At 35.1% G+C, this 27,500-nt stretch overlaps 1 protein-coding gene across 1 annotated transcript; it reads left to right on the top strand.

Annotated features, from left to right (window-relative positions):
• Positions 1-2,836: 2,836 nt before the first annotated feature.
• LOC135222108 (uncharacterized) lies at positions 2,837-24,997 on the top strand. Its single transcript, XM_064260279.1, has 5 exons — positions 2,837-2,930; positions 3,882-4,065; positions 5,629-5,740; positions 24,092-24,435; positions 24,520-24,997. The coding sequence occupies exons 1-5, from the start codon at positions 2,837-2,839 to the stop codon at positions 24,995-24,997; spliced, it is 1,212 nt and encodes a 403-aa protein (XP_064116349.1).
• The last annotated feature ends 2,503 nt before the right edge of the window (positions 24,998-27,500 follow it).

Here is a 27,500-nt window from a genome sequence, read left to right as displayed (position 1 = left end):
GCAAAATACAGTGAAAAACATTTTGAAGTTGAAAATCCTACTTAAATGAACATAAGGTTGGTAAAAACACTCTGTACCTCCATTTATCCCTTAAATGCAGCTCCTCTCCCAACCGAAAAGAGGTTAGAAAACATCAAATAAAAATGTAAATATAAAGGGATAAAAGTGCATAAGTAATATAAGAGAACATTGTTTTAAGGCTCTATACCTGCTGCTATAGTATCATGCAGGTCAATAATAATTCCAGTGATAAATAGCTTATATGCATCTGCTGGCTTCGTTAACGGGCGGCTCAAATTGAAGGTATTTAACTATGCATTGCAGGACGTCAAATTATCCGCATTTCCAAAAAAAAAAAAAATAAAAATAAAAATAAAAAAGAAGAAGAAGAAGAAGAAGCAGAAGAAGAAGAGAAGTCTCCTCAAGCTATTCTTTTCATAAGTTTAGAATTAAGCTCTTACCAGAACAGGTATTTCATTTTGAAATGGCGATCATTTGAACAGTGAATAACCATTAAGAATAATGTACATACGATTAATATATATATAAATGTCTAGATAAGGTGGGTTACTTCTGAATTTTAAAAACTTCATAATATGGAAAAACACAAATAATTAGAACTGATAATTTTTTTATAAATAAATGTTATGAAAGGCTTCTTGCCCGAAAATCACCTACTGAAATTTTTACCTCAAAAGGAGAAAGGTTTTGGCAGGAAATGACCCACTTACAGAGGGTATGTCACGAGACGCCTTCAGAAAAAGAAGTTCACTTTTGATCAGAAGTTCCCGTAAGAAGAATTGGCAAGGAAAGGGTTGAAAAGAAAAAAAGAAAAAAAAAACAGGGCTGAAGAATGAAAAAAAAAGTCACCAGAGTTTAGGATTAAAAAAACCGCCCCCAGAGTTCAGGAATAAAACAAAGACCCAGCCACCATAGTTTAGGAAAAAAACAGTCACTAGAATTTAACAATAAAAAAAAATAAAACAGCCACTAGATTTTAGGAATAAAACAAATACCCAGCCACCATAGTTTAGAAAAAAAACGAGCCAGCAGTTTAGAAAAAATAACAGAGTTTAGGAATAAAAAAATAAAAGAGCCACCAGAGTTTAAAAAAACAGAGTTTAGAATGAAAAAAAAAAAAAAACATCCACCAGAGTTTAGGAAATAAAAAAAACAGCAACCAGAGTTAAGAAAAAAACAAGAGTTTAGGAATAAAAACAACAGCCACTAGTTTAGAAGAAAGACAGAGTTAGGAATGAAGAACAGCCACTAGTTTAGAAAAAAAAAAACAGAGTTTAGGAATGAAAAAAAAGCCACAGGAGTTTAAAAAAAAACAGTTTAGGAATGAAAAAAACAGTCACCAGAGTTTTGAAAAAGAAAAACAGTATACGAATGAAAAAATACAGCCACCAGATTACTATTATTATTATTGTTCTCTCATAACAAAACGAAAACAAATTTCCTGCAAGGTGATGATGATATGACGTCCGCCCCTTTCCGATAAGTGGGTAATGAGAGAGAGAGAGAATTCTCTTGCATCCCAATCTTCTGATGCAATTTTTCCTCTTAATTGCTTCATTTCCTCGCAGGATCCCAAGTGTAATATTGGAAGGAATACGAAAATTCCTTCTAATTACCACCTGGCCATTAATCATTCTATTCTGGGAGGAAATATGTCTGTGTCTCCGAGTATTCGTTAGAAGTGACCTCGAAGAATATCTTAGTCTCTCAAACCAAACTTTCCCATTCAAAGAAAATGAAAAAGAATCTTAATTCTTAAGAGTCGATATTGAATTCCACAAATTTACTTTTTAAGACACTTTCTTATATATATATATATATATATATATATATATATATATATATATATATATATATCATACTATAATATATTATACATATACATATACACACACACACACACACACACATATATATATATATATATATATATATATATATATATATATATATATATATATAGTATATATAATATTCATATATACATATAAAAACGATTATATTTACTTATTTGTTAAGACCCTTTCTTCTTCGGCTATGGAATATATATATATGCATATATACATACATAATATTAATGCATATACATAATATTCATATATACATATAAAAACGATTATGTATATATTTATCATCATATCTTTGTGAAATATCTAGAATTTCATCGTGTAACCTACTGTAGGACCATCCAAAAAAGGAGTGATTTATTTATTTATTTATTTATTAGTTAATTCTGGTGGGTATAAAGTGGGTTATGAACAGTACAAAAATTTATTCTCATGATACCTCCTCATCCACTTCTTCCCTCCATTCTCTCTCTCTCTCTCTCTCTCTCTCTGAATAACGTCCCCCAATCTTTTTTCTTTTTATTTTTTACTTCACTTATTTGCGTAACTGCATTTCCTCTCGTTAGCCCTGCAGGCAGACGCAGGTCACAGCGCCGTCATTACTTAGGCACAAACGAATAATGATCAACGAGGAACTCCATCTAGTCTGTTTGTCTTCTCAACTTCCGAGAGTTAACAAGTCTGAACTCTTCCGCTGCCAGAAGTTGTCGAGAGAGGAAAGTTCCTTGTGGCTCTCTATCGCTGTCCCAGAAGAAAATCATAAAATGTGAAATATTTATAAAAAATATCCTCGCAAAAATCAAATTAAGGTATGATAAAACTGTATAGATAAATGGCTTTCGTTTATTCCAGTTGAGGCAGACGACGCTCGTGACCTTTGAATTTTATTATTTTGATATTTTTTCAAACGCAATTCGTTATGCTTTAGCGAATGCAAAGTCAAACTGTCTTAAGCTTCCATCACAGCAATGTTGTACATCAGAGGTGGGCAACTGTCGATCGCAATCTACCAGTCGATAGCGGCCACTTGTTTGGTCGATCACCGTTTCCCAACAATCCTATGTAAACAAACAAAAACACAAGCATACACACACACACACACACATTATATATATATATATATATATATATATATATATATATATATATATATATATATATATATATATATTTAAAAGTAAGGCAATTGTACTCGTGTTTCATAATATTATGGCGCTTTTTTATTTATTTTTCTCACGTAATAATATGTGATTATGTAGTATGGTAGATCGTATAAGAGTTTCAGTCTGAGAGTCCAAAAGTCTGGTGACCCCTGTTATATATCAATTCGATGGGGAAAAACGCGCAACTACTTCCATTACATTATTTGTAGTTCTCATACAAATCCACAGTTTTGTATGGAAACAAACGTATTATAAGAATAAATCTCTAGAGATGTCTTTCGGGAACCTGCGCGATTCCCTTTTTCAACTGAAAAAGGGAATCGATCGAGTAGATTCCCGAAAACTCTTGGTAGAGATTTATTCTTAATATATGCGTACATTGACATAACGGTGGATTTGTTTCTAAATTTCAAGACTCGGGCTATTATGAATATTTTTCAATTGTTTTCAAAATTTTCATTAGTCCCTCGAAGAGTTGATAGCGGACAACGCATCCACTGTATACAGACGAAAAATTAAAAAGGAGATGTCATCGCATTAATATCTCGTAATGCCTTTTCTTTTAATCATATTAACGAATCTACTTCTGCTGAATTTGGAAAGGAATTTGATTTATATTTTTTTCAATATTTCACAAATTTACCATATTTACATATCGAATACATTGCATTTCAAAAGGGAACACTAATCTGTCGACTAGTGGCTCTCAAATATTCTGATTTACTCTCTGTGTGACCTGTTTGGCTCCGAAATTTCCGCAACAAACCTAACCTAGTAACTTCCTTCAGTTAAAAGTAAAACTGTAAAAGAATTTCTGTAAGTATCTAACATTGATATAATTCCTTCGTAGCTACTGAGATTCGAACTGCAGTCTGGGTAGGATACAAAGGTGGCTTAGTCACTAGCACCACTGAGGCACCAGAGAAGAACGAGGTGATATCGACTCTGCTGTCCCCATCTGACCTCTCTCATCAGACGCCAGGTAAACCACCTATAGTCGATTCATTGAAGGTAGATTCTTGCACCTACGAGACGTTTGTTTGGCGGCCTCTGATTGGCTGGTACCGGGAGGTAGACCGCTAGCTCACTGTGTCATATTTTCGTCTGTGACTTAGAAAACATGCAGTATGTTTACATTTCTTCATTTATCTCACGTTTTCCAAAACATAATAAAGTTTTGGTCATCCCAAAGTGAAACCAATTAGATAAAACACAATGGAATTACAACGAGTAAAAGTGAAGAGAAAAATTTCAATCTTTACACCTGTTTTTATTTATCATCGTATTTTTAATAAGTCATACGATCAAGATGAATTAAAACTTGTAATTTCATACAATAAAATCACCCTGAATACGCTGGTGCTTTCAGATTTTTGATGCGTCTAATATGTGAAGAGAAAATGAAGAATATGTCTTATTATGTTGCAGCCGTACTTGACTCTGCCTGATAGGAAGTCAATCTTTCTTAATTATTTGTTGTTTATTACTTCACCGAGATTATTATTTCATATCACTCAAATAAGTCTCTGATGTCTCTTTCATTTGAAAATATATTCATAAAATAAAATTAGAAACAATATCTTGAAACAACCTGATTAAAGTTTGGGCTGAGTTGAAGAGTGTGAAGTCGTCTTTCCACAGAGTTCAACTTCTTTGCTGGGTTGAATTCCCCGCGGCTCGCATGGGTTTGAGCTAACGATACCAGATGCATCCATCTGATTATTATTATTTTTTTCCTTATCAGATATGCCCAGACATACTATATGATATTGGATTTAAAATGTTCGACCGTTATAATGGAAATTCTGTGTATTTATTTTCAGAAAATGTAATAATATAACATAGTAAATATAGCCGAAACTGCAACCTTTTATATCGCTAATTGGCAACTCAAATCTCTCGCTGAGGAGACAAACGCAACGACGACGCCTTGCAGATCTCATTTTCTCAGCAATACCGTCAAACTTGAATCATTTACTGATGCAACATGATAAGACATATTCTTCATTTTCTCCTCACATTTTACACGCATCCAAAATCTGAAAGCACCAGCGTATTCAGGGTGAATTTGTTGTATGAAAACACAAGTTTTATTTTATCTTAATCGCGTTAATGATGCAAAATCCGATGATAAATAAAAACAGGTATAAAGAATTAAATGCTTCTCTTTTCACTTTTACTCGTTGTAATTCCTTTGTGTTTTATCTTATAGATTTCAGGAATAGATGACTTAATTGTAAAATTAATACCGAATCCTATGGTATGAGCAAAATTTTCCTATCTTGAGCAAAGCGTGAGTTGATTGAAGAAATATAAACATAATATTGTTAGTTTTCTAAGCCACAGTAGGAAATAATGAGACTGAGCGAGCGGTCTACCTCCCGGTACCAGCCAATCAGAGGCCGCCAAACAAACGTCTCTTAGGGCAAGAATCTACCTTAAATGAATCGACTGTAACTTGTCAGTCGTCCTGTGGCCGGAATTCCCTCCGTATCAGTTACAGCAACGCTCGCAGACTACCTATGCCTGTCGAGAGCTTTCGGAACTGCTAATGTTCTCCATCCAAAAAGCTATCTATGGCCCCCTTCCGGTTACAGAAGTCCAAACTTGACCTCCAAATGTGGTCTGCCGTACACACACACGCCTGTCGAATTCAGACATTTGGACACAGAATCAATATCACCTCACATCCGTCATGATAGCTTATTGGTGAGTATGAATTTTTGTATCATGTTTAGGGGCATTCTTTGTTTTATATATGCCCACATATTCAGCCACAAATTCCCCCACGGGTATATGTTATTCGCGAGATATAGTATAAATTGGATACTAAACGAAAGTTGTATTTCAAAATTTGTGAATATAAAATAACGGGTATATGTTATTCGCAAGATATAGTAATTTGGATATTAATCGAAAGTTGTGGTTTAATATTTATCAATATAAAATAATGGGTAAATGTTTTTCGCGAAATATGGTAATTTGGGTAATGAACGAAAGTTGTGGTTTAATATTTGTGAATATAAAATAATGGGTAAATGTTTTTTCGCGAAATATGGTAATTTGGGTATTGAACCAAAGTTGTGGTTTAATATTTGTGAATATAAAATAATGGCTATATATTATTCGCAAGATATAGTAATTTGGATATTAAACGAAAGTGTGGTTTAATATTTGTGAATATAAAATAATGGACAAATGTTATTCGCCAGATACAGAAAATTGTATATTTAACAAAAGTTCGGGTTTAATATTTGTGAATATAAAATAATTTCACGGTGTATGTGTTACTTACCATTCAGTGAGGAGGTGGAATTACGTAGAATCTAATTAGAAAAACCTGAGGGTATACCTATCTGATTAGACAATTGTCGTAGTCACTGGCAGGTTGATTCCTACTGATAAGGAAGCACTTGTCACTTACAATTCCCTTAGGTTTAAGTTATGCTCACGGTTTAGTGAATGTCAAACGAATGACTTCTTAACATTTCTGAGTATAAAATATACTCCGGTGGGCGCGACAGAAATCTGGCTCAACACGATTATGGTAAACCGTAAGGCACTTCAACAGAGAGAGAGAGAGAGAGAGAGAGAGAGAGAGAGAGAGACCTTGACCTTACAGACCTTGCATCTTGTTCGGGTTGCCCCAGGTCCCTCAGTGTGAGGCACCTCTAATGTCTACCAGAGAGTTGCTAATACATCTTCCGGTATATTTTGCATCTTCCAATCTTGGATGGTCTGGGATGCAGCTTAGATATTTGTCGAGATTATTCTTAAACACATGTACGCTCACTCCTGATATATTCCTCAGGTGAGCTGGCAACGCATTGAATAGACGCTGCATTATCGATGCTGGTGCGTAGTGGATTAATGTCCCGTGTGCTTTCCTTATTTTTCCTGGTATAGTTTTGGGCACTATTAATCTGCCTCTGCTTGCTCTTTCTGATATTTTTAGCTCCATGATGTTTTCGGCTATTCCTTCTATCTGTTTTCATGCCTGAATTATCATGTAGCGCTTTCTCCTCCTTTCTAGACTATATAATTTTAAGGATTGTAGTCTTTTCCAGTAGTCAAGGTCCTTAACTTCTTCTATTCTAGCTGTAAAGGAACTTTGTACACTCTCTATTTGTGCAATATCCTTTTGATAGTGTGGGTACCATATCATATTGCAATATTCAAGTGGACTACGAACATATGTTTTATAAAGCATGATCATGTGTTCAGCTTTTCTTGTTTTGAAGTGCCGTACCAACATTCCCATTTTTGCTTTACATTTTGCCAATAGAATTGCTATTTGAACATTGCATAACATGTTCCTATTCATCATCACACCAAGGACTTTAACTGCTTCCTTATTTGTGATTGTCTCATTATTAGGTCCCCTATATGCATAGAACTTTCCTTCTCTGTCTCCATAGTTTATTGATTCAAATTTATCAGAGTTAAATACCATCCTATTTACCTCTGCCCAATCATATACGTTGTTAAGGTCTCTTTGTAGCGCGTTCCTATCTTCATCACAAGTAATTTCTCTAATTATTCTTGTGTCACCGGCGAAACTACTCACTACCGAGTCTTTAACATTACTGTCTATGTCTGCAATCATAACAAACAGTAATGCAGCTAACACCGTACCTTGTGGCACATTGGATATTACCTTAGCTTCATCCGATTTCTCATCGTTTGCAATGACTATCTGTTTTCTGTTGTGTAAAAATTCTTTTAACCACCTTCCTACTTTATCCACTATATTATGTTTTCTAATTTTCTTCGCTAATATATTATGGTCTACCTTGTCAAAAGCTTTTGCAAAGTCTAGATAAACCACATCTGTTTCATTTCCGCTTTTCATATTTTTTATTATGTTCTCACGGTGGACTAACAATTGGGTTTGTGTACTTTTTCCGGGTACGAAGCCATGTTGTCCTATATTAAACAAAATATTTTTTATTAAATGTTTCATAATATTTTTCTTCATTACCCTTTCATACACTTTCATAATATGTGATGTTAGACTCGCAGGCCTATAATTACTTGCCTCTAGCATTGATCCACTTTTGAAAGTAGGGGTAATATATGCTAATTTGTGCTCATCATAAATCTTGCCTGTATCTACACTTTGTCTTAATAATATTGCAAGTGGCTTTGCGATAGAATGAACTACCTTCTTTAACAAAATAGCAGGGACACCATCAGGACCTGCAGCAGCTTCATTTTTAATTTCATTAATATCAGCTTCATTAATATCCATGTCTGCTAAATATTCACTATTTTCGTCCCTTACTTCTATATCATTATCTTCATTATCAATTCTAGGGGTGAATTCTCTCTTATATCGTTCAGCAAATATGTTGCATATTTCCTTTTTTTCATTTGTTAATCTCCCTTCAATTCTTAGAGGGCCTATTTCTATTCTTCTTTTATTCATCTTTCTTGCATACGAGTATAATAGTTTGGGGTTTTGCTTGATATTTACTTGAGTTTTTTCTTCCAAGCCCGTTTTTCATTTTCTTTTGATTGTATAATCTTTTGTTCTGCATTTTTTATCTTACTTTTTAGTTCTATAACTTTCCATGCATTTTTTTCTTTTGCAAGACCTTTTTTCCACTTTCTGATTTTCTGAAACAAGATCCTTCTGTCTCTTGGTATGCATGACTGATGTTTACTTTTCTTCTTCGGTATATATTTATCCACTATTTTCTCTAATATTTTATATAATATCTCCGTATTTACCCTTAATAATTCTTCATTTATTTCTGACCATTTTATATTTTTACTGTAGAAGTTGTATTTTCCATATCCTTCCCACTTTTTCATTTCTTGCTTATCTCTGTTTTCACTTGCTTTGGAATGGACTGTTAATTCTATGACATTATGGTCTGAAATACTCGCATTATAAACTATTATTTCTTTAACATAATTCACCTCATTCACAAATACTAGGCCTAAAGTATTTTCCTTTCTTGTTGGCAGGTGATTTATTTGTTGAATGTTGTATTCTAGTAGCATATCTAATAGCTTTTCGAATTGCCTCTTATCTTCTGCACTACTATTACTCTCATTTTAAAAATATGTATAAATACAACCACAATCTCCTATTCGTTCTTTCCAGTCTACGAAAGGAAAGTTAAAGTCTCCGGAAAGGAGAATAGTACAGTCCTTGTGATTTCTACATATATCATCTAATTTTTCTATTATTATGTCAAACTCTTTAGTATTAGGGGGCCTATATATTACTATGTTCATTAATTTTTCAGATTCAAATTCTACCGCTATTAGTTCACATTCTGAGTTACTATATTTCTCATATATTTTTCCTTGTTTTTTGTCTTTCCCATATATTGCGGTTCCCCCTTGATTCCTATTTTTCTATCTAATCTATAAGTTTGGAACCCTTTTATTTGATCGTCATTCCCAGTCTCTTGGGAATACCAGGTTTCACTTATATTCATTATATCTATTTTCTTTTCAATTTGGGTTAGTTCTTCTAAGTACTCTATTTTTCTTTTGAGTTACTCGTAACTAAACCCTGCGCATTCATCACTATGATGGTTTGCGTGTTTTCTCCTTCATTTAATATGGGTAATAATAAGGATTTTCCCATGTCTCTTTCCTGTTCTGGTATGTTGTTCTTTTCTTCATTTCCAGAAATTCTGACATTAAAAAATCCAACTTTTCCATAATATTTGATCTTCCTTCATCATAATTATTCATTTTGTGTCTGAATCTGCAATTTTCTCCATATCTGCAATATCCTCTTGCATCATAAATATAGTTCTTATCTCTTGAGCTGTATCTTGGAGCTGATGCTTGGAAATTTTTTGCTGACACTCCATATCGCAGAGATGGCTTCCTTTTTCCCTTCACCTGATATTCTTTGTTTCTCTCATTATTTGTTTCTTTCTTATTTTGGATTTTATTATTTGATTGATTATTTATTTGATTTTGATTCATGGCTACAGAGTGCATATATTTACATTTTTTGTCGAACTTACATCCTTTTCCTTCTTTTAGGTTTTTGCATATATTTGGATGTAGATCTCTGCAATCATCCTCATAGCCGTCTAGGTATGCACATTTACCATAGATTTCATAGTTGTGACATACCTTGGGACGTTTGTAGTAACATCTTTCTCCGAATCTGCAATTCCCTCTTTTCAAAAGGTTGCAGACTTTGTCTTTCTTGTCTATTTTTTCCTCTTTCCAATCATTGTTCAGATCTGGGTAGAGCCTCTTCGGGATTTTCTTTTGTGTTGTCATGTCGTAATTTATTTCTTCGTATGTAGTATCAATGAGTATCTCTGCATCCATACTTTTATCTTGTTCTTTGTTTTCCTTATTTTTTTCTGTCATTTCAGTTTTATTCTGTCATTTCAGTTTTGAGAAAAAAAGGAAAAAAACACCAAGAATATGGTGTATAAAAAAATATTATGGTAAAATCATAAGGCACTTCGACAGAGAGCCAATATTTTTATGGTAAATCATAAGCACTTCGACAGAGGATAAAGATTAGAGAGAGAGAGAGAGGAGAGCGAGAGATAGAGAGAGAGAGAGAGAGAGAGAGAGAGAGAAACACGATTATGGTACATCATGAGGCACTTCGACAGAGAGAGAGAGAGAGAGAGAGAGAGAGAGAGAGAGAGGAGAGAGAGAGAGAGAGAGAGATTGAGAGACATAGAGAGAGAGCAAAAAAATAAAAAAAAAAATAAAATAAATAAGTAAACAAAAATTACTATGGTACATCATAAGGCACTTCGACAAAGCAAAAAAAAAATAAATAAATACAAAAATAAATCTAAATAAAAATTAAAACGACTATGGTACATCATAAGGCACTTCGACAAAGCAAAAAAAAAAAAAATACAAAAATAAATCTAAAATAAATAAAAACGACTATGGTACATCATAAGGCACTTCGAAAAAAAAAAAAAAAACAAAAAAAAAAAAAAAAAACTCGTTTCTTCCTCACTGCCAGTAGGAGCTTTCCATCGACCGTCACGTAGGGATTACGGGAGCTTCCTATTCCGACCCCAACAACAAATGTACTTCCTCCTCTGCTGCCTGAATGTCAATACCCCGTTTAGAAAGAGAGGAGAGTAAGTACACTCGCGCCTTTGATATTTCTCAATTTTCGGCGCGAAGGAAATCACTGGCGACCTCAGACCCCAATGTACACACGGGGCACGTATACTCCCCTCATTGGGTATTCCATGCCATGGTACACTTCCGGCCATTCTTCGGGACTCTGCTGCCTCTCTTCGTTGTTGTTTTTGTCTGATTCGTTCATAAGTTAGTCTGCTTTTCGTAGATTGACTTTTTCCTCTTCCATCGGGTACGAAATGCAAAGGGTTTCTTTTTTACCATTTTAAACCATTCAGAGATATAAGATGGAATGCATAAAATTTATATAAACAATTAAACACATTTCTCTATTCAGGCACTTTTACTTGTATTTATACTTATACACACGAATATAGTATATATATATAGATATAATATAATAAATATGAGTTTTCAACTACACGATTCGCAATGTCATACCAAGACTTGATCACACCGGAAATAAAGCATCAAAAAAACTTTCAGAAAATGCATGGCTGGCTGATAGTATCAATTGTATCTCCATCATTTTGTGGTGGGTATCATAATCTGGGAGTATCTATACACAAAAGTTGCCCAAAATAATTATAAACACTTTTTAAAACTATTTCCAGTGAGATAATTGCACGACGGGACTAGAGAGGACGAAGAAGATCAGGGAATAGGAAATGAAACTGAAATAGAATTTTTATGCAACAAATTTGGACGTGGCCAGCTGCTGAAGATTAAACGCTAAAATAATAATATGCAAGTTAAGGAAGTGTAAAATATAAACAGTCCTTCAGTTTAGATGTGGCTCCAAAATCACTGAGGATTTCTTTCTATGTCAATTTTGGCAAAACAGAAACAGAGACAAATTGGATATTTGCTATAAAACGGATATATCTGCCCTTGTGGAAAATATATAAAAATCATAATTATTTTTGTAAACTCTTTGCGAGATATGAAAAGTCAAGGACAGGAGCAAAGGAATTAAATCTGAGTCTACAAAAGATTTCCGATTTTGGGTATAAAAAATGCATTTGTAATCAAGAGACTCGTACGAGGGATTTTAAACGAGTTGAAATCATTTGTGGAAAAACGGCAATCAGAACATTGCAGTTGGGGGCTTGATTGAATAAGTCCCAGACTCGAGAGCAATCAACACACTGAGTCTTGTTAGGGTCTGACTTCATCCAACTTAATTTGCACCGCTTATGATAAATTTTTAAGACCTCTAGAAACCAGAGGGTTGTTCTCAGGAAATTGGATGCATTCAGAGTGCAACATCGTCTGCATGAACAACTATAGTAGATTCACATCAACCGCGCATTTGATGTCTAGGCCAGTCCCTTACGACGCTTCTGATTGGCTGTTCATAAGCCAATCACAGGGCTGGAACCTCTCAGTCTCTCTCGAGGGTTCACGTAGGCAGGACGTATGTTCCATCTCTCCCGGGGGATAGTTTTGAAAGACATGAGAGGTCGAGCATACATCCTGCCTTTGTGAACTCTCTCGAGAGACTGATAGTTTCCAGCCCAGTCATTGGCTTATCAACAGCCAATCAGGTGCGTCGTAAGAGACACCAGATGCACGTTTAATGTGGATCTACTATATCACGTCTGTAAGACTAAACCCAATGTTATTTGTACACAGAATAAATAGATAAAAATACTTTACTATGCAGTGTATAATCAAGGCCAATGAAAATAAATTTATCATTCGGCGGTGTCGGTATAATGCTGCATGAGTCGCCGCCAATGAAAGTTTAACCACGGTCCGGTGGAGGCCTAGCCTATATCGTTGCCAGACGCACGTTTATAGCTAATTTTAACCTTAAATAAAATAGAAGCTGCTGAGGCTAGAGGGCTGCAATTAAGTATGTTTGATGACGGGAAAGTGGATGATCAACATACCAATTTGCAGCCCTCTAGCCTAGGTAGTTTTTAAGATCTGAGGGCGGACAGAAAAAAGTGCAGACGGAGAGAAAAAGCAGGCGCAATAGTTTTATTTTTAAAAAACATATAAAAATTAATTAGGAGAATATGTTAACTCTAGAAACATCTCAAAATACATTGCTACATTTACCTATATATATATATTATATAGTATATATATATATATATATATATATATATATATATATATATATATATAGATATATATTATTATATATATATCTATATATATATATATATATTATATATATATATATAATATATATATATATATATATATATATATGAGATATAATATATCTATATATATATATAACTATATATATATATATATATACATATATATATATATATATTATAATATATATCTATATATATATAATATATATATATAGAATATATATTAATATATATAGATCTATATATATATAATATACTATATATCGATATCTATATATCTATAGAATATATTATATATAGATTATTATTATATCTATATATATATATATATATATATATATATAGATCTAATACTATATCTATATATATATAGATATCTATCATCATCTATATATACACTATAATATATATATCATATATATATAATATACATTCCTATAGATATATATATACATCCTTTTATCCAAACACGAACATCTTTTGAAAATTCAAATTCAATTGTTATGCTCCTGTGACTGCCTTTTCTTATGCAATGTAGAATTTCCAAATAATATAATTACAATTGTGATATTTTGTCTACAAGGCCGGATATATCTTCTTTATAACCTTTATTAAATTCAAAGAAAGAGGAAAGCAATTCGTGTTTGCCCAGCATATGATGATAATAGATTTCCCTTGGGTGGAAAACATAACTGATAGTGATTATAAATTTGTGGATATAATGCTCATTATTGCTCCACAGTCACACGCCGGCACAGAGAGAGAGAGAGAGAGAGAGAGAGAGAGAGAGAGAGAGAGAGAGAGAGAGAGAGAGAGAGAGGATACGAAAACAGAAGGCACTTAGCCACTGCTGTCATTCACCAACAAAATTAACCTGGGGACAAAAATCATCTCAACAACTGACCACCACCAAACTGGCTTAGAAAAAGGACAAACTTAGTGGCGTGAATTGCAAAGAGGCAAACGATAGGATTTGATGAAAAGTCTGAAGTGTTACATAAACTTTTCAAAGCTCTCGGATAATGAACAGAATTTACAGCATAAACACTGTCCAGAGTTATGGTTTAAAGGGCTGAAGAGTCTTCTCTGAAAACCTTAGGTAAAAAATGATTCTTGAGTGGCAGCCATCTCCAGGTGGCAGATTATCACGAAAATTAAGAAGGGTGGGAATTTAAGTTTAGGAAGATAAGCTATATCGCAGTTTACGACGACAAGAATGAAGAGGAAAAAAAAATAGTTACAAACTTCTCATGTTTGTTGTCTCGAGATATTTTCATCTTCAACATTAAAAAGCAAATCGATAAAGTGAACTTATTACCCTGTTTGTTTTTGTTTGTATGGTGTTTTACGTTGCATGGAACCAGCGATTATTCAGCAACGGGACCAACGTTTTTAAATACATGACTTCACACCACGTCGAGAGTGAACCTCTATCACCAGAAATACACATCTCTCACACCTCAATGGAATGCCCGAGAATCGAATTCGCGGCCACCGAGGTGGCAGGACAACATCATACCGACCACGCCGCTGATGTGACCTTATTACAATATTACATCTTCTCACTCGCTGACTCATCCGTCACTCGTGAATTTAAATTTAAGGGCCTTTGCATGATTTTCAATACGTATATCATAAAATATATTACCTATTTTCGTCTTAAGTGACTATTTTAGCAAACTATATTACCGCTCAGTCAACATTACAAGTACCTGTGATAACATCTGCATCTTTACGTGGTTGTCGATCTATGAAACAACTCATCTGTGGAAGAGACGATCTAGATTTCAATTGTTTAAGAGATCGATAAACAACAGATCATTGGTATATAAAATTATGCAAAGATCTAAAATTTCCTGACTGACGGATGGGTGTCAGCGAGAAGATGTAATATTGTAATAAGGACTGTATTCAATTTACCTTTTATTGTTCAAGACGAAATTATCACGAGATACCAGATTTCAGAACTTATGTAACTGTATTTTTTGGGGGGTAATGGGGGGTAAGGGGGGGGGGGGGGGGCTTAAATTCCCACCCCTCTAAGTTTTCATAATAACCTGCCACCTGGGGATGGCTGCCATTCAAGAATATATCCTTTCTAATTGCAAACTCCGATCTCATTAACCAAAATAAAAATATACCTTTTTCCTCTCTGAAGGTCTCAGCTGAAACTATAGTAGATTCACATCACCCGTGCATCTGAGAGTTCACATAGGCAGGATGTGTGTTCCACCTCTCCTGAGCGATACGTCTTTCAAAAGTATCCCTCAGGAGAGGTGGAACAAACGTACTGCCTATGTGAACTCTCGAGAGAGACTGAGAGCTTCCAGCCCTGTGATTGGCTTATCAACAGCCAATCAGGAGCGTCTTAAGGGACGGGCCTAGCTATCATATGCACTGGTGATGTGAATCTACTATAGTACGGACTAACTTCATGCTTTTTAGAACGCAGTGGAATTTTCCTATAATCACAAATATCAAAATATAAATTACATTCACTTGTATCTGTCGTAGATCGAACTAATTAAGAAATTAAGAGGTCAGCCGTATAAAAAAAAAATTGTAAAAACATGTTAATATTATGAATGAATATCATAGGTTTCTCAAATGTCTTCTGACCATCTTCTGAATAATAATAATAATAATAATAATAATAATAATAATAATAATAATAATAACATAACACGAAAGGAAGGAGGGAGAGGACTACTAAGTAGGTATAGAGGACTGCGTCAACATCGAAAACAGAGCACTGGGGCAATATCTGAAAACCAGTGAAGACGAGTGGCTAAAGAGTGCATGGGAAGAAGGACTAATAAAAGCAGACGAAGACCCAGAAATATACAGAGACAGGAGAAAGACAGAAAGAACAGAGGACTGGCACAACAAACCAATGCATGGACAATACATGAGACAGACTAAAGAACTAGCCAGCGATGACAATTGGCAATGGCTACAGAGGGGAGAGCTAAAGAAGGAAACTGAAGGAATGATAACAGCGGCACAAGATCAGGCCCTAAGAACCAGATATGTTCAAAGTACGATAGACGGAAATAACATCTCTCCCATATGTAGGAAGTGCAATACGAAAAGTGAAACCATAAACCACATAGCAAGTGAATGCCCGGCACTTGCACAGAACCAGTACAAAAAGAGGCATGATTCAGTAGCAAAAGCCCTCCACTGGAGCCTGTGCAAGAAACATCACCTACCTTGCAGTAATAAGTGGTACGAGCACCAACCTGAAGGAGTGATAGAAAACGATCAGGCAAAGATCCTCTGGGACTATGGTATCAGAACGGATAGGGTGATACGTGCAAACAGACCAGACGTGACGTTGATTGACAAGGTCAAGAAGAAAGTATCACTCATTGATGTCGCAATACCATGGGACACCAGAGTTGAAGAGAAAGAGAGGGAAAAATTGGATAAGTATCAAGATCTGAAAATAGAAATAAGAAGGATATGGGATATGCCAGTGGAAATCGTACCCATAATCATAGGAGCACTAGGCACGATCCCAAGATCCCTGAAAAGGAATCTAGAAAAAACTAGAGGCTGAAGTAGCTCCGGGCCTCATGCAGAAGAGTGTGATCCTAGAAACGGCACACATAGTAAGAAGAGTGATGGACTCCTAAGGAGGCAGGATGCAACCCGGAACCCCACACTATAAATACCACCCAGTCGAATTGGAGGACTGTGATAGAGCAAAAAAAAAATAACAATAATAATAATAATAATAATAATCCAAAGAAAATTCATAATCACATCGGAAGCTTTCTGCTTTATATTATTTTAAGTAACAAAATCAAAGAGACATACTACTGTGGATTTACTTTCCCAATAATAATAATAATAATAATAATAATAATAATAATAATAATAATAATAATAATAATAATGGAAGGAGGGGATATAAAACACCAAGAGATGAAGGACATGATCAGGAAAGAATATATGCAGAGACTCAAGGCGATACTCAAGTCAAAACTCAACGCCGAGATAAGAAAACCAGGAAACATATGACAATACACAAAGCACTACACCCAAGAGCAAATACGGACATACTATACATAACACGAAAGGAAGGAGGGAGAGGACTACTAAGTATAGAGGACTGCGTCAACATCGAGAACAGAGCACTGGGGCATTATCTGAAAACCAGAGAAGACGAGTGGCTAAAGAGTGCATGGGAAGAAGGATTAATAAAAGTACACGAAGACCCAGAAATATACAGACAGGAGAATGACAGACAGAACAGAGGACTGGCACAACAAACCAATGCACGGACAATACATGAGACAGACTAAAGAACTAGCCAGCGATGACACATGGCAATGGCTACAGAGGGGAGAGCTAAAGAAGGAAACTGAAGGAATGATAACAGCGGCACAAGATCAGGCCCTAAGAACCAGATATATTTAAAGAACGATAGACGGAAATAACATCTCTCCCATATGTAGGAAGTGCAATACGAAAAATGAAACCATAAACCACATAGCAAGCGAATGCCCGGCACTTGCACAGAACCAGTACAAAAAGAGGCATGATTCAGTGGCAAAAGCCCTCCACTGGAGCCTAAGTAAGAAACATCAGCTACCTTGCAGTAATAAGTGGTACGAGCACCAACCAGAGGGAGTGATAGAAAACGATCAGGCAAAGATCCTCTGGGACTATGGTATCAGGACGGATAGGGTGATACGTGCAAATAGACCAGACGTGACGTTGATTGACAAAGTCAAGAAGAAAGTATCACTCATTGATGTCGCAATACCATGGGACACCAGAGTTGAAGAGAAAGAGAGGGAAAAAATGGATAAGTATCAAGACCTGAAAATAGAAATAAGAAGGATATGGGATATGCCAGTGGAAATCGTACCCATAATCATAGGAGCACTAGGCACGATCCCAAGATCCCTGAAAAGGAATCTAGAAAAACTAGAGGCTGAAGTAGCTCCAGGACTCATGCAGAAGAGTGTGATCCTAGAAACGGCGCACATAGTAAGAAGAGTGATGGACTCCTAAGGAGGCAGGATGCAACCCGGAACTCCACACTATAAATACAATACCACCCAGTCGAATTAGAGGACTGTGATAGAGCAAAAAAAAAAAAAAAATAAATAAATAAATAAATAATAATAATAATAAGGAATCTGGAAAAACTAGAGGCTGAAGTAGCTCCAAGACTCATGCAGAATAGTGTGATCCTAGAAACGGCGCACATAGTAAGAAAAGTGATGAACTCCTAAGGAGGCAGGATGCAACCCGGAACCCCACACTATATAAATACCACACAGTCAAATTTGAGGACTGTGATAATAATAATAATAATAATAATAATAATAATAATAATAATAATAATAATAATAATAATAATAATACACAGATAAATAGATATAGACTGATAAGCTATTACTGGCACTATTCATATAATCCAGCGCCCCCCCAACTCTAAAAAAAATTTCAATATTGCCAGGCGCCTCTTCCCGTGCTTTGCAAGTTTGCATACCTCATGAATATCACTAGAACGAGCTTTATATCAAAGATATCTCACCTCAGCAGCAGCAGGAGCAAGAGATTGGCTAGGCAAACTTGTCCGGGGGGCGTAATGGTATTCATTACTTATCTGTTTGCCCAGGGTATCTCCCAAGACAAGTTCGATAGGGAAAGGTTTTTTTATATGATTAATCACCCAGCAGCCGACCTATAGCACAGATTCGAGACATAGATCATACGAAAGAAACAGCGTTGATGATCGAGGACTGAAGAGAAAATAACTTCCTTAAACAGTTTTAAAGAACTAAATTTGCAGATTGTTTTTTTTTTATCATTTTTACAAAATACGATGAATCTCCAGAGAATATTTGCCTCAATTGTGCAAAAATAAGTGAAAAGACGCATTTTATTTATTTACTTATTTTTTTTATTTATTTACTTATTATTTTTGTGGGAAAAGGCAGTAATACAGAGATAAAGTCCGTACGTCATACTGATATTTTAGACTTCCGTTCAAACTTGTAGCTATAAATTAAATAAAAACTAAGGGAACCAATTTGACCTGACAAAAAGAGGATTACATAATGGATTGACGACAGAGCTGATTTTACGTTTATTAGAGCTGAGAGAGAGAGAGAGAGAGAGAGAGAGAGAGAGAGAGAGAGAGAGAGAGAGAGAGCTGAGGTTTTCTTAGTATGTTCAGCTAAGAAGATTAAATAATGGTTTGATGACAGAGCTGATTTGACTTTTATTTGAGCTAGAGAGAGAGAGAGAGAGAGAGAGAGAGAGAGAGAGACCTTACCTTACCTTACCTTACAGTCCTTACAGTTCGTTCGGGTTGCCCCAGGTCCCTCAGTGTGAGGCACCTCTAATGTCTACCAGAGAGTTGCTAGTACATCTTCCGGTATATTTTGCATCTTCCAATCTTGGATGGTCTGGGATGCAGATTAGAAATTTGTCGAGCTTATTCTTAAACACATCTACGCTCACTCCTGATATATTCCTCAGATGAGCTGGCAACGCATTGAATAGACGCTGCATTATCGATGCTGGTGCGTAGTGGATTAATGTCCTGTGTGCTTTCCTTATTTTTCCTGGTATAGTTTTGGGCACTATTAATCTACCTCTGCTTGCTCTTTCTGATATTTTTAGTTCCATGATGTTTTCTGCTATTCCTTCTATCTGTTTCCATGCCTGAATTATCATGTAGCGTTCTCTTCTCCTTTCTAGACTATATAATTTTAAGGATTGTAGTCTTTCCCAGTAGTCAAGGTCCTTAACTTCTTCTATTCTAGCTGTAAAGGACCTTTGTACACTCTCTATTTGTTCAATATCCTTTTGATAGTGTGGGTACCATATCATATTGCAATATTCAAGTGGACTACGAACATATGTTTTATAAAGCATAATCATGTGTTCAGCTTTTCTTGTTTTGAAGTGCCGTAACAACATTCCCATTTTTGCTTTACATTTTGCCAAAAGAATTGCTATTTGATCATTGCATAACATGTTCCTATTCATCATCACACCAAGGTCTTTAACTGCTTCCTTATTTGTGATTGTCTCATTATTAGGTCCCTTATATGCATATAGCTTTCCTTCTCTGTCTCTATAATTTATTGATTCAAATTTATCAGAGTTAAATACCATCCTATTTACCTCTGCCCAATCATATACTTTGTTAAGGTCTCTTTGTAGAGCGTTCCTATCTTCATCACAAGTAATTTCTCTACTTATTCTTGTGTCATCAGCGAAACTACTCACTACCGAATCCTTAACATTACTGTCTATGTCTTCAATCATAATAACAAACAGTATTGCAGCTAACACCGTACCTTGTGGCACAACGGATATTACCTTGGTTCATCCGATTTCTCATCGTTTGCAATAACTATCTGTTTTCTGTTGTGTAAAAATTCTTTTAACCATCTTCCTACTTTATCCCCGATATTGTGTTTTCTAATTTTCTTCGCTAATATATTATGGTCTACCTTGTCAAAAGCTTTTGCAAAGTCTAAATAAACCACATCTGTTTCATTTCCGCTTTTCATATTTTTGAATATGTTCTCACGGTGGACTAACAGTTGGGTTTGTGTACTTTTTCCGGGTACGAAACCATGTTGTCCTATATTAAACAAATTATTTTTTATAAATGTTTCATAATATTTTTCTTCATTACCCTTTCATACACTTTCATAATATGTGATGTTAGACTCACAGGCCTATAATTACTTGCCTCTAGTCTTGATCCACTTTTGAAAGTAGGGGTGATATATGCTAATTTGTGTTCATCATAAATCTTGCCTGTATCTACACTTTGTCTTAATAATATTGCAAGTGGCTTTGCGATAGAATGAACTACTTTCTTTAACAAAATAGCAGGAACTCCATCAGGCCCTGCAGCAGCTCCATTTTTAATTTTATTAATTGCCTGCACAATATCAGCTTCATTAATTTCTATGTCAGCTAAATATTCACTATTTTCGTCCCTTACTTCTATATCATTATCTTCATTATCTATTCTAGGGGTGAATTCTCTCTTATATCGTTCTGCCAGTATGTTGCAAATTTCCTTTTTTTCATTCGTTAATCTCCCTTCAATTCTTAGAGGGCCTATTTCTATTCTTCTTTTATTCATCTTTTTTGCGTATGAGTACAATTGTTTGGGGTTTTGCTTGATATTTATTAGGGTTTTTTCTTCCAAGTCCCGTTTTTCATTTTCTTTTGATTGTATAATCTTTTGTTCTGCATTTTCTATCTTACTTTTTAGTTCTATAACTTTCCATGCATTTTTTTCTTTTTCTTTTGCAAGACCTTTTTTCCACTTTCTGATTTTCTGGAACAAGATCCTTCTGTCTCTTGGTATGCATGACTGATGTTTACTTTTCTTCTTCGGTATATATATATCCACTATTTTCTCTAATATTTTATATAATATCTCCGTATTTACCCTTATGCCATCACTTACGAAAATGTTATCCCAATCTTTGTTTAATTCTTCATTTATTTCTGACCATTTTATATTTTTACTGTAGAAGTTGTATTTTCCATATCCTTCCCACTTTTTCATTTCTTGCTTATCTCTGTTTTCACTTACTTTGGAATGGACTGTTAATTCTATGACATTATGGTCTGAAATACTCGCATTATAACTATTATTTCTTTAACATAATTCATCTCGTTCACAATACTAGGTCTAAAGTATTTTCCTTCTTGTTGGCAGGTGATTTATTTGTTGAATGTTGTATTCTAGTAGCATATCTAATAGCTTTTCGAATTGTCTCTTATCTTCTGCACTACTATTACTCTCTTTTTTATATGTATAAGTACAACCACAATCTCCTATTCGTTCTTTCCATTCTACGAAAGGAAAGTTGAAGTCTCCAGATAGGAGAATAGTCCAGTCCTTGTGATTTCTACATATATCATCCAATTTTTCTATTATTAAGTCAAACTCTTTAGTATTAGGAGGTCTATATATTACTATGTTCATTAATTTTTCAGATTCAAATTCTACCGCTATTAGTTCACATTCTGAGTTACTATATTTCTCATATATTTTTCCTTGTTTTTTGTCTTTCCCATATATTGCGGTTCCCCCTTGATTCCTATTTTTTCTATCTGATCTATAAGTTTGGAACCCTTTTATTTGATCATCATTCCCAGTCTCTTGGGAATACCAGGTTTCACTTATATTCATTATATCTATTTTCTTTTCAATTTGGGTTAGTTCTTCTAAGTACTCCATTTTTCTTTTTGAGTTACTCGTAACTAAACCCTGCGCATTCATCACTATGATGGTTTGCGTGTTTTCTCCTTCATTTAATATTGGTAGTAATAAGGATTTTCCCATGTCTCTTTCCTGTTCTGGTATGTTGTTCTTTTTTTCATTTCCAGAAATTCTGAGAGAGAGAGAGAGAGAGAGAGAGAGAGAGAGAGAGAGAGAGAGAGAGAGAGAGATAGTTTACATTTTCCATTCATGGCCAGAGCTCTTGAAAAGACTGTAAAAGATGATATAAAGCGATGAAGAATGACAAAAAAAATGTCCAATAATATTTCTAAGTTGCATGAAAAAAAATATATCGTCTTTGATTCTTTATGTATTCATGGCAAGTGCCACATGATGTATGGTGCCAGTCACGGGCCAAATCGACTTCCGTTTCTCGAAGGGGGCACAAAAGAAAAAAAAAGAGAGCAATAATTCTTTTCGCATGGAATTGGAATCTTCCATTTGAAACAGAAAGACTTCTTTGCTTAAAATGTGACTGTTTTCATTCCAATTTAATTCAAAAGTAAGACAGTGAAACTAAGAAGTGTGTCATCTAGAGAAACAGAGATGTTATTCGCAGCAATATGTCAAACCATGATTTTTCTTACCAATTCGTTCATGTTACCAGCTTATTATCTTATTATAATGTGCGTAACGGCAGTCCGTCCGTCTGTCATTCAATCACGGCCAAATGGCTGGTCCTATGGGTATGAAACTTGGCAGGGTTATAGTGGGGACCCCTCGGATGGTTTATAATGGGATTAATCCTACCTCCCACCTCCGAAGGGGGTGGGGGTGAGAGGGGTGAGAAGGGATTCCCTGAAACGGAGCTGGTTCTGCCCGTGGACTTCATTACTTTACGAATTTTCATACATAATTTCTGTATACATAATGTTTGCTAGTATCAATAATCTTGGCTTAGCCATGTTTTGTCTTACCCATTCAGAGATAATACCAAGAACTGGTTTTTAAAAGGTTATGAAGTTATTATAAAATAATCCATTAAAAAAATTATGATTCTTAGAGGGAGAACGGAATGGAATTATTACAGATCCTCAAGAATGTCCTACATATAAGCTTGAGAAAGGAATTCATGAAGACACAGCGAAGGAGTTTGGACAACAGTTCCAGACCTAATACTTGAACTTCAGAAATATCATCATGTTGACATATGACTTCCCATAATTCTTCAAATGTGGTTTCCTGATGCTAGTGTCTCTCAAACCAGTGCAAAATTAAGAAAATAAGAGCAATTATATAGTGGAATAAAGACACCCGGAAAAAGCAGAAAGTCTAACATTCGTCTAATGAATGGAGAGGGAATAAGGTAATTATTTATAAATCTTTGGGTTCTATGTTTATTTACTAAAAGTAAAACCAAAATAGATCAACGATAATATATGCAACTACTTGACATATAAGCGCTGTGATCCCATAAGACTGGAAAAGGTCAATCGATGGTTAATAAAGTTAAAATGTTTCTCATAAGAACCTTGTTTTTATTTGACTGCTTATAAAAAAAATCAAAATGGCCAACACTGACATCCATAGATATCATTAGATCACCTCTCAAATCAGTCTTCCAGTACCATTCCACCGTCCCGTAGAGGTTCCAATACCATTCCACCTTCCAGCAAAGGTTCCAGTACCGCTCCACCCTCCAGCAGAGGTTCCAGTACCATTCCGCCCTCCAGCAGAGGTTTCAGTACCATTCCCACTTCCAGCAGAGGTTCCAGTACCATTCCATCTTCCAGCAGAGATTCCAGTACCATTTCACCTTCCAGTAGACGTTCTAGTACCATTCCCCCTTCCAGCAGAGGTTCCAGTACTACCATTCCACCTTACAGCAGAGGTTCCAGTACTTCCATTCCACCTTCCAGCAGGTTCCAGTACTACCAGTTCACCTTCCAGTGGAGGTTCCAGTATTACCATTCCACCTTCTAGCGAGGTTCCAGAACTACCATTCCACTTTCCAGCAGAAGTTCCACTACCATTCACCCTTCTAGCAGAGGTTCCAGTACCATTCCACTTACCTCCAGCAGAGGTTCCAGTACCATTCCACCTTCCAGCAGAGGTTCCAGTACCATTCCCCTTTCCAGCAGAGCTACCACTACCATTCCCGCTTCCAGCAGAGGTTCCAATACCGTTCCACCTTCCAACAGAGGTTCCAGTACCATTCCCCCTTCCAGCAGAGGTTCCAGTACCATTCCCCCTTCCAGCAGAGGTTCCAGTACCATTCCCCCTTCCAGCAGAGGTTCCAGTATCATTCCCCCTTCCAGCAGAGGTTCCAGTACCATACCCCCTTCCAGCACAGGTTCCAGAACCATTCCCCCATCTAGCAGAGGTTCCAGTACCATTCCCCCTTCAAGCAAAACTACCAACAGAGGTTCCACTACCATTCCACTTTCCAGCAGAGGTTCAAGTACCATTGCCCCTTCCAGCAAGGGCGGAAACCGCGACTCACTGCTCCCTCGCTTAATCTGATTTATTCTTTACCTAATGAATCCAAATCGAGCTAAATTAGATGCGGACGAAATACGTCCATATCTCCTCAATAAAAAGGGAGGAATTCCGGAAGGAGCAATTTGCTAATTCAATAACGAACCGAAAAATCGAAGAGATTAATCAGATAACTTCCAGATTTCCCTCACCAAACCATCAGGGCAAGAAGGCAGGGGTGGGAGAACCGAGGGTGTATTATATGGGAGCCTCGAGCGTATTCCAGAATTTATATACGCTGCTATCATAACAATCCCTTTAGCACAGACTAATAGAGAAACATATCACTTTTTTTTAGAATTATATAAGTGTAAAACATTTTCAATAAGAATTTATATATGCTGCTATCATAACAACCCCATTTGCACAGACTAATAGAGAAATATGTAACTTTTTTGAGAATTTGTTAAGTGTAAAATATTTTCAATGAGAATTTATATACGCTGCTATCATAACAATCCCATTAGCACAGACTAATAGAGAAAAAATATAACTTTTTTTTTTTATTTAATAAAAGTGTAAAACATATTCAATAATAATTTATATACGCTGCTATCATAAAAATATCATTTGCACAAACTGATAGAGAAACATTTCAATTTTTTTAGAATTTGATAAAAGTGTAAAACATTTTCGATGAGAATTTATATAAGCTGCTATCTTAACAACCCCATTTGCACAGGCTAATAGAGAAACATCACTTTTTTAGACTTAGATAAAAGTGCAAAACAGAAAAACATTTTCAGTAAGAATTTATAAGAGAAAAATATCACTTTTTTAGAATTGGATAAAAGCGTAAAAAAAAACAGGTAAACATCTTCAATAAACGGTTAAAGACTTCGATGAGGGGGGAAAAACAGAAAGATGGTAAAAGCCATTATGAGCTCATAATGGCTCGAGTTAGCGGCTGAAAGAAGAAGAAGAAGAAGAAGAAGAAGAAGAAGAAGAAGAAGAAGAAGAAGAAGAAGAGGAAGAAAAATTGAGACTGTCTGGAGAGCGAGGGCAGCTGGACTGGATGAAATCGTTTCCAGGCATGGAAGATACCAACAAGCTTGCGTTCCCATTTGTAAATTTTTTTTCTTGAAAACTGTAATTTAATAGACGATATATAAATAAAAATATAAAAACATAAAACCACACTCATACTATTCATTTTATTACATTTTTAACTATTATTTTTTTTCTTTTTTAAGCCGTGGGATCTCTTCTTCTGTATTTCTCTCTATGAATTAGAAAAAAAGAATATGTATGTATATATATATATATATATATATATATATATATATATATATATATATATATATATATATATATATATATATATATATAGAGAGAGAGAGAGAGAGAGAGAGAGAGAGATGAGAGAGAGAGAGAGAGAGAGAGAGAGAGAGAGAAGAGAGAGAGAGAGAGAGAGACGTTAGTGTTTCATTAATGTTTAAATCTGTGCATTTTATGGATATTCCGCTGAATACTATTTTCATTTTCTTTTTATATTTTAGAAAAGGTATCTCATATTCAGATTCAGGCAGAATTTGTAATATTACTGCAAAGGTCATAAAAGATAACTTGCCAATGATCCTCTTATAACTGTATTCATTATTTTTCTTTTTGCTAGAAAAAGATATCTGATATCCGGATTCAGGCAAAATTTGTAATATTACTGCAAAAGGTATTAATATATAACTTGCCCGTTATCCTCTTATAAATGTACGTATTGAATTCTCCTTGAAATTTATATTTTTTTTATTTTCGTTGTAGCTTTTTTTTCTCATTAGGAATGATGATGAAAACGACCTACTGAGTGAACTAGATTGCCAGATAACGAAGTCAAATTAATTGTCATAAAAACGTTCCCTAAAGAATGTGACTTATAAATACCAGACAGGTAGATACAAGTGAGTGTAAAATCATCTCTGGTTTCTTATTCTGTGACTCCTTTAGACAGCAGAGATATATAAAGATTATGTAGTTATAGTAGGATTGGACTTGATTATAGACTTTAGCCCAAAGGCCAAGCTCTGCGACCTACGAGGTCATTCAGCACTGAAAAGTAAATGGACAGTAAGAAGGTTTAAAAGGCGTAACAGGAGGAAGACCTCAAAGCAGTTCCACGTGATCAATTGTTAGAGAGGGTGGAAAGTCAAGATGGAAGAAAGAGGCTTTGCAGCCAATGGCCGAAAGGATTCTTGCAAAGAACCTTAAGCAATGTCTACTGTGCACCACGTGAGGCGCAAGAAAGAATAAATAAACCAACAGCAAAAGTGTTCCTTACTGACTACATACAAGATAAGAGTCTATCAACATTATAACTTAGTCTCTGGATATTTTCAATAAAAGTAAAATATCTATCGGGAATACAACAGTTATAAAAGACATTCCATACCACTGTTCTTTGGGCTTTATCAAAACCTACTCTTGTCAATTTTAACGTTTTTATCATTTTTATCTGTATTTTTACTACTATTCTCAACATTATTACTTCTTCAGT

Source organism: Macrobrachium nipponense, chromosome 3 (assembly GCF_015104395.2).
Source record: "Macrobrachium nipponense isolate FS-2020 chromosome 3, ASM1510439v2, whole genome shotgun sequence".
In the NCBI taxonomy this organism is placed as follows: domain Eukaryota; kingdom Metazoa; phylum Arthropoda; class Malacostraca; order Decapoda; family Palaemonidae; genus Macrobrachium; species Macrobrachium nipponense.
Note: the sequence above shows the minus strand (reverse complement) of the source record. Positions and strands in the feature narration are given on the sequence as shown.